We start from the raw sequence: 8,574 nt of genomic DNA on the forward strand, positions 1-8,574 counted from the left end.
AGACCCCTAGGATAAACAATACATTCCAAGAGTTTTGCATTGTAGTCACTGGGGAGGCTGGCAGACCAGATACAGTGATTGGTAGTAAATAGGTATTATAAGGGACTAAAGACAGCCAAAGACACTTTGGGGTCTGGATTTGTAACTTTACTTCTTTCCACGTTTGGATGTTCTAAGCATCCAAAACAGTCTACAGGATTTTTAACACAGATGTGGCTTCTTTATAGAGCACAGGTCTGGCCCCAACTGAACTCTTCCTAGCTTACAAGGCCCCTCGCTGCTGAACTGAGTTTAATGAAGATTTATAAATGTATTACACACACGCACATTTCTTTCACTCTAGCACAATCCTGTGACCCCAGGTGTTAAGCATTTATTGAATGTTTTCATAAGCTATGTAGAAGCAACAAGCTATCCTGCCTTTTTTTTTTTTTTTTTTTTTTTTTTGTGCTTCTGGGGATTGAACCTAGGGCCTTGTGCATGCGATATCTTGTTTCCTTTGAGTGTTCTTGCTGCACATTTCCTTTCAAAATATTCTCCAAAGTCTGGTGAAAAATGCAGACACGCGTTTCATGTCAGTGGATTAAACTTAAAAAAAAAAAGAAGTACTAGAATGGCAGATGTTGTGACACAAAATACTGCAGTGGTGACCCAACTGCAACATTGATATAATACATAATCAAGCATTCGTGTTTTCTAAGTGATTACTACATATTGGGAAGCAAACGTAAAGAACCTAAGCCTTGGGAGTCAAGCAGAGACACCTGAAGGTGAAAGGACAAAGAGTAGGTCACGAGCCCAAGTCCAATACCACTCAAAAACTCAGCCCGGAATGCGCGCCTGCCCAGTACGAATCCTCCTGCGCACAAGCTGGGCCGGAAGGGCTGGGCCGGGCGGGGGCGGGGATAGGGTTGCTAGGAGAACGCGATGACGCTATGGCCCCCGCGCTCTTTTCCACCAATGGGTGACGCGTACCGTAGTGACGCGCTCCGTGCGTCATGCTGACGACGCGCGAAGGGCACGCATCTGAGGACCGGGAGGACATTCGGCCTCTGTGAGCCGCAGCCTTTCCGAGGGAGCGGTTGCGTGTTCGCCATCTTAAGGAGTGAGTGTGGCCGGGCCTTCCCCGCGGTGGGTGTAGGGAGCGGCATCCGGAGTCCCCGTGGGGCCGCCGCTTGGCAGTAGGCCCGGTTGGACACGGCCTCCTTTGGGAAGGCGCCGTGACCTCCTCAAGGGCGCAGAGGCGGGAAGGAAGAAGGCCCCTCTTTGGGTCCCAGGGCGCCAGTGACATTGACCAACTCCTTGCCTTTCCTCTAACCGCCGCTTCCTCTTCCCTTAGGAAGATGTACTCGTCTGTGGTGCACCTGGCGCGGGCGAACCCCTTCAACGCGCCACACCTGCAGCTGGTGCACGATGGCCTCTCGGCACCCAGCAGCAGCCCCACCGGGCCCCCGGGCCCGCCCCGACGTTCCCGCAGCTTGGCAGCCGCCGCTGTGGAAGGTGAGATCAGGCTGGACCGATGCGGTTGTCAAGTCCAGGGTTGCCCCGCTCAGCCTTCGAGGTCTGGACCAGGCCTGGAGGACAGGGAACGCGCCAGCCCGTTGCACCGTACCGTGTGGCACCATAGTTGCTTGCCCAGGGATTTCAGCCTCTTCCGTCCTAGGCCGGTGTCGGATCCTTGGCCCTCCCTCAAGGGCGTGGAACGGCCTAGGCCCAGCGTCCCTCCATGACCTCCTTGTCCCCGAGGGAATAGAGGCAGACAAGGCTTGACCAGCTTCTTATCTTTTCTGCTGTGAGTCAGCCTGGTCAGCAGACCATTGGGTAAAGTCTCCTTCCTAATCACTGCCCACCTTTTGTTCTAAGTGTATCACCTGTTCTTTAATTTGCCTTTAATTTTCTTAAAAAATCCTTCTGTAACTGATATTTCCTAAGTTTTATATTAGTTAATTCAAGGCAAATGATTTTTTCTTTGTTTTAATGCTACTGGTGGAGAAAGCTACTTATGACCTTAGGTAGAGAGAGGAGATAATTTGTGGGCATCCCTTTGGGCTTATCTCTTGGGATTCAGGGTGGTCGGGCCCAGCCCTAATTTAATTGTGTGTGTTTTAAATCCCAGTGAAGCGTATATACAGAGAAACCTGAAAACGGAGTTGTAGGAGTCCTGGGAATGTTACGTACATTGTGCCTGTAAAATGGAAAGTTGTTTTTTACCCCCATTCATGTGCTTCTGTTGTCTTTAGTGTGGATTAAAAGCCCTTACACTCTCATGCTCTTTCAATGTAATAAGTTAAAGCTAACATTTGTATATTAAATGTATTTGCAGGAATTATGTATGTCTAGTTTATATTATAGGAGTTAAGTGGGGATGGTACTTGATTAGTGGCTGGGGTAAACTGAAATTTTTGCAAGCTTTACATGTCAGGTGCTCTTTCTGAGTTTGGTTTGTACTCTGAAGTGTGTTCTTGTCAGCTGCTAATTTGATGTTTGATTTTAATTGAGAGATCTGTTAATATAGAGAGCTTTGAAAAATTAATATGATAAAATATGATACTAGTATCTGATAGAAAATTCAAATAATTTTTAAATGGTCTGATTTTGACGGTGGATTTCTTGTGATTCACAATAGATGGAAAGTCATCTTTCCACTTAATTTTAAGTGTTGGCGAAAACTGTTTAGCTGTGATAGTACTACTTCACAGGTAAGCCGTTTTCTTTCATTCACATGGCCTTTATCATCTCAAGAAATTCTTACTTTTTTTTCCCCCCAAACAAACAGAACAGTATAGCTGTGACTATGGATCTGGCAGATTTTTTATCCTTTGTGGACTTGGAGGAATTATTAGCTGTGGCACAACACATACAGCATTGGTTCCTCTAGATCTGGTTAAATGCAGAATGCAGGTTTGTCTTGCATGCTGGACTAAAATATTGTTGAAGCATGGCTGTTGTAAGATGTAGACATTTACTAACAGGCTGTGTGAAAACCTAACTATCCAGGAGGTAAGTTGATGACCAGTAACAAAGAGCTTTGTATTAAAATGCATGGTGTGTCTTATCTTATTACAGAGTACAGTTGTGAATATGGCTCCATGAAGTTTTATGCACTGTGTGGCTTTGGTGGGGTCTTAAGTTGTGGGCTGACACACACTGCTGTTGTTCCCCTGGATTTAGTGAAATGCCGAATGCAGGTTTGTATTGAGATGATGACACTGAAATTCTTTTCTGTGTGATTTAATTCTAAGTAATCTTAAAGGGCTTCACAAATGAAAAGAATTTGAAGGTAGAACAACTGCTAGAAGTGTCAGTAGAAAACCAAACCCTATTTTTTAAAATTATGTGGTCTTCATGTTTTTAGTATTTTAAATCCACAGAATGCTTCTTTTGTGAAAGCATAGGTAGATTATTCATTTTTAGACTGATAAATGACTCTTTGCTACTGGTGTTCAGTGCTGGCCAGAGTTGTTCTTCAAGGCCTCCGAGTTCAGTTCTTTTTTGGTGGGGGGGTATTTGGTATTGAACTCAGGGGCACTTCACAACTGAGCCACATCCCCAGCCCTATTTTGTATTTTATTTAGAGACAGGGTCTTACTGAATTGCTTAGCACCTCACTTTTGCTGAGGTTGGCTTTGAGCTTGTGATCCTCCTGCCTCAGCCTCCCAAGCCACTGGAATTACAGGCATGTGCTACCTAGTTCTTTTTACCCCAAATAATCACTCTTTAAACAGTTAACATGTCAGTGTGGGTAATCAGTCTTTGTGTGTTAATGTGAAGTAATTTTCAAGTCCCTAAATATTGAAATAAGACCAGTTTCTTAAAGATATTCTTGATATCTTAATAGGAAAATTTTGTGGGCTTAGCCATTTGTATATCTATGTATTTTATTAAAATTTGAATATATTTTAATTAGGATTATTGAAATAAAAAATAATCAAACATCAAAAATTTATTTGTCCCAAACAGGATTAGAAGTCTACTTACCTAAAAGAGAAAGGAAGGTGAAATATTAGGAAGGAGAGAGAGGAAGGTGATGTATACCAGCCCTTGTAGTACTGGCAGAAATAGTGAGATAAGCTTTTTTCCCATTAGTTAACAGAATGGATATGAAATGTGCATTTGTTAAAACTTATTATGCATGTCTCTTGAATTTAATTTCTTAAAAGAGATTCTTATTGCTTTGATGTATCTTTTAAAATTGTGTATTGTCTAATTCACAAGACTTTATAATCTGCTTAGATTATAAAGCACTAGCATATCAGGAATACAGACCTATTATTAGACAGCAGCTTCAAAACTAGTTTTTTTAAAATAATGGGAAAAAGATGTTAAGAAATCATTGGTTTTATTTTTGTTGGAAATTTACTCTCTTAACTATCCTTCCAAGATTTATGACTCATAGGCTAGCTTAATGTATAAAAAGTTTCCATTTATAAAAGTCATAGATATTAATCTGATAGTATGTTAGAATTTTATTTACCTTGTATAGTTATGGAAATTTTATTTTAGAACCAAAAGGAAAAAAGTAATAATGAAATATTTATTGGAAGTGTTAGATCTTTGGTGCATTAATTTAATTTTTTTCCTACTTGTTTTAAATAAAGGTGGATCCCCAAAAGTACAAGGGCATATTTAATGGATTCTCAGTTACACTTAAGGAGGATGGTGTTCGTGGTTTGGCTAAAGGATGGGCTCCAACTTTCATTGGTTACTCTATGCAAGGACTCTGCAAGTTTGGCTTTTATGAAGTCTTCAAAGTCTTGTATAGCAACATGCTTGGTGAGGTATGTGATTTAACTTGAAATTGAAAGTCTTAAATAATTTCTCAGCTTTTGGTTGACTCAACTTACTTCACAACTGAATAAATGGTTCCAAAAAGAATAAGCAACCTAAGTCATAAGCCTGTTTTAGCAGGGACAGGATGAAAAACAAAGTATTTCATAAAATTTCAGTTCTTGTGCTATGTTGTGCTGTGTTGCTTTCTAAATGTGTTGGGTTGAGGTTCACTTCTTTTTTAAAAGGAAGGACTCTGGAATTCCTTTTTTAGGGCTAACTGTAACGTGCAACCAGATATTTAAAAAATGTTCACATTTGGTTCCTGAAGTTACAACATACAAGATACAACACATGTGAGATACAACATATATCAAGTTTCATATTGTGTGTTATCCAGGGACTATGTGATAAATACTTTTAAAAGGTTGTTTCTTGAAACTATCACTTAAATTGAATTGCACCAGCAATTCACATGTCTCCTGTTGTTTTGCTTTTTAGGAGAACTCCTATCTCTGGCGCACATCACTATATTTGGCTGCCTCTGCCAGTGCTGAATTCTTTGCTGACATTGCCCTGGCTCCTATGGAAGCTGCTAAAGTTCGAATTCAAACCCAACCAGGTTATGCCAACACTTTGAGGGATGCAGCTCCCAAAATGTATAAGGAAGAAGGCATAAAAGCGTAAGTAAACACATGGCTAAAAATACTCATTTGGGGGAAGCTTTAATTTCTTAGCATTAAGCCCACCAGACTAACTGCCTCCAGCTATTGTACTATTTAATGTCTTTACCCATGTCTAGAATCTAAATTCTAGGGTTGAAAGTTCTGTTAGTACATGGTTTGAGCCCTGAATTAAGCTTTTTCCTAAAGTAAGGACCATTTGTCAGTCTGCAAATGACTTGATATTTGGCCCAAACATTTACTGTTAGCTTTTGGGAGAACTTGTTAGAACTCTTGTGTTAAAAATTTGCCTGAAGTCAGGCCACAACATGCTGCCTTAGATCCACCTTTGTGGATGAATCTTCAACTGAGTTCTATTTGTAAACTTCTTGTTTCTTATAGTTCCAGTCAAAGAACATCCAGCAACTTTTTTGGTTGTATAGTCAAAGGTGCTTGAGTCATTGGCATGTGAGATCACTATACCTGCATGTTAGTCTAAGGTTCTGATAGAAATGGCATGCAGTTATGCTGTCATTTTTCACTATTGGAACTCGACTGGTGTGCGGACACTGAAGTTAATGATGAAAATCTCAGCTAGATTAACACGTACAAATGTGTAAATAAGTCTCCTGATTTCCTAGATTCTACAAGGGAGTTGCTCCACTCTGGATGAGACAGATACCATATACCATGATGAAGTTTGCCTGCTTTGAACGTACTGTTGAAGCTTTGTACAAGTTTGTGGTTCCTAAGCCCCGAAGTGAATGTACAAAGGCAGAACAGCTGGTTGTAACATTTGTGGCAGGTTACATAGGTATGAGTTATTTAGAACACATTTGTCTTTAAAATTAGGGACAAATAATCACTTTCATTATTGACCTCTTTTGTGGGGGAAAAGTATTCCCGAAAGTTACAAAGCAACAAAGTGGTTTTCCCATAACTTTGTTGTTATTGTTTTTTTTTTTTTTTTTTTTTTTTTGGTATTGAGGATTGAGCTCAGGGGCACTTAACCACTGAGGCACATCCCCAACCCTTTTTTGTATTTTATTTAGAGATAGCATCTTACTGAGTTTCTTAGGGCCTTGCCAAGTTGCTGAGGCTGACTTTCAACTCACCGTTTTCCTGCCTCAGCCTCCTGAGCTGCTGGGGTTACAGGTGTGCCACCAGGCCCAGCTTCCCATAACATTTTATATGTCCTTTTGGAATCAAATACTTCTAATTAATCTAAAAGGATTGTTTTATGGTATGTCATAATTAGACTTGGAAACATATTAATCTGTACCTTATTAAAAAATTTATCAATTTTTTTTTTTTTTTTTTTGAGTACCTGGGATTGAACCCAGGGCACTTTACCACCGAGCCACATCCCCGGCCCTTTTTATTTTTTGAGACAGGATCTTGATAAGTTGCTGAGACTGGCTTTGAATTTATGATCCTCCCATCTCAGCCTCCTAAGTAGCTGGAATTAACAGGCTTGAGGCACTGTGCCTGGCTAAGAATAAATTTTTAATAAAGAAGTATTGACTAAACTCTGAATATAAAAAATTTGAAAGGATTGTTCAGCTTTACATGGAATAGACTGCTTTATAACCTCACCATTCTCAGCAGCTCTTTTTTTTTTTTTTTTTTTTTTTTTTTTTTAAAGATGGGGGTCTCACTGTTGCCTACGTCTTGAACTCCTAGGCTAAAGAGAACCTCCTTCCTCAGCCTCCTGAGTAGTGGGGACTGCAGGCCCATGCCATCATGCCCAGCTAAAATCTGGTTTTCTAGATAAAACTAAAAGAGAAGTTTATTCTCAGATGCATAAAAAAGGAAGATATGATTTGAATTTTCTTTTAACTGATCCATATTGAATCATTTATCTTGACTTTTTTTTTCAGCTGGAGTCTTTTGTGCAATTGTTTCTCATCCTGCTGATTCTGTAGTGTCAGTGCTGAATAAAGAGAAAGGTAGCAGTGCTTCTCAGGTCCTCCAGAGGCTTGGATTTAAAGGTAAGGTGAATTTTTTTTTTTTTCCTTTTAGAGAAAGACCAACACTTGGATATATTGCATTTTTTCATTGATATTTCCTATTTGAACCAGGTGTGTGGAAGGGACTTTTTGCCCGTATCATCATGATTGGTACTCTCACTGCACTACAGTGGTTCATCTATGACTCTGTGAAGGTCTACTTCAGGCTCCCTCGCCCTCCTCCACCTGAGATGCCAGAGTCTCTGAAGAAGAAGCTTGGGTTAACTCAGTAAATAGATGAAGGCAAATGTGGACTGAATCTGCTTGTTGATCAGTGTTGAAGACAGTGCAAAAGGAACTTTTATATATTTGACAGTGTAGGAAATTGTCTATTCCTGATATATAATCACTGTAGTACCCTTGCTTAAAGCAAGAGTTACAAACTTAACTGCTGAAATAAACCCATCTGTTCATGATTTGTCTGTGAGGTTTTTTGTTGTTGTCGTATTGTATTGTGGTACTAGGGAGTGAGTCCAGGAGTGTGCTACCTCTCAGCTACTCCCCCAGTCCTTTTTACTTTTACTTTAATGCTAAGTTTTCTGGGCTGTCCTTGAACTTGCAATCTTTTGCTTCTGCTTTGGCCTCTTAAATTGCTGGGATTATAGGGAAGCACTACAGTGCTTAACATGTTTATAATTATTTTAAAAACTAATGTTTTTAAAGATTTAACCCTGATTTAGTTGGGAAGAATTAAGTATAACTTAAGACCTAACGTAAAAAAAGCAAGCTAACCATTGGTGGTTGAATAGTCTGTATTCATAAATTGTCATGTCCCCAGTTTTGTCAGATTCTAAATTTTCAAAACGGATTCATTTGTTAGATATCGATATTAATTTTTGGTTTTATTTTGACAAACTAATTTGAAAATGTAATCAAATTTTTGCAGCCTGTACTATTTAAAAAAATATTTTTAGTTGTTGAACCTTTATTTTATTCACTTATTTATATGCAGTGCTGAGAATTGAACCCAGTGCCTCACACATTTGAGGCAAGCATTCCAGCCCAGCCTGTACTATTTTTAATGCTAATACATTTCTTGATCCTTTTTTTGTAAAAGAAGGTAATTCAAATTAGGCTAATTCTCAGAATAATAGTAAAGGACCAAAATAATTGGTAATTGATAACCTATTCTCTTC

The 8,574-nt window shown here is 39.6% G+C and overlaps 1 protein-coding gene across 2 annotated transcripts; it reads left to right on the forward strand.

The window, feature by feature from the left end:
* Positions 1 to 950: 950 nt before the first annotated feature.
* On the forward strand, positions 951 to 7,854 carry SLC25A3 (solute carrier family 25 member 3). Of its 2 annotated transcripts, none has more exons than XM_079142103.1 (8): positions 951 to 1,105; positions 1,340 to 1,500; positions 2,777 to 2,901; positions 4,599 to 4,778; positions 5,269 to 5,450; positions 6,071 to 6,243; positions 7,310 to 7,420; positions 7,511 to 7,854. In XM_079142103.1, exons 2-8 carry the CDS (start codon positions 1,344 to 1,346, stop codon positions 7,669 to 7,671), a joined length of 1,089 nt encoding a protein of 362 aa, XP_078998229.1. In that variant the 5' UTR covers positions 951 to 1,105; positions 1,340 to 1,343; the 3' UTR covers positions 7,672 to 7,854. The 2 variants fall into 2 exon arrangements, with proteins under 2 accessions (XP_078998229.1, XP_078998230.1); XM_079142104.1 differs by lacking the exon at positions 2,777 to 2,901 and adding an exon at positions 3,067 to 3,188.
* The last annotated feature ends 720 nt before the right edge of the window (positions 7,855 to 8,574 follow it).

This window comes from Sciurus vulgaris, assembly GCF_902686455.1.
Source record: "Sciurus vulgaris genome assembly, chromosome: 5".
NCBI lineage: Eukaryota > Metazoa > Chordata > Mammalia > Rodentia > Sciuridae > Sciurus > Sciurus vulgaris.

Coding starts and splice junctions, on each gene's coding strand:
- SLC25A3 (XM_079142103.1), top strand. CDS start 1,344: ATGTACTCGTCTGTGGTGCACCTGGCGCGGGCGAACCCCTTCAACGCG. Junction 1,501..2,776: donor GGCAGCCGCCGCTGTGGAAG/GTGAGATCAGGC, acceptor CCAAACAAACAG/AACAGTATAGCTGTGACTAT. Junction 6,244..7,309: donor ATTTGTGGCAGGTTACATAG/GTATGAGTTATT, acceptor TTTTTTTTTCAG/CTGGAGTCTTTTGTGCAATT.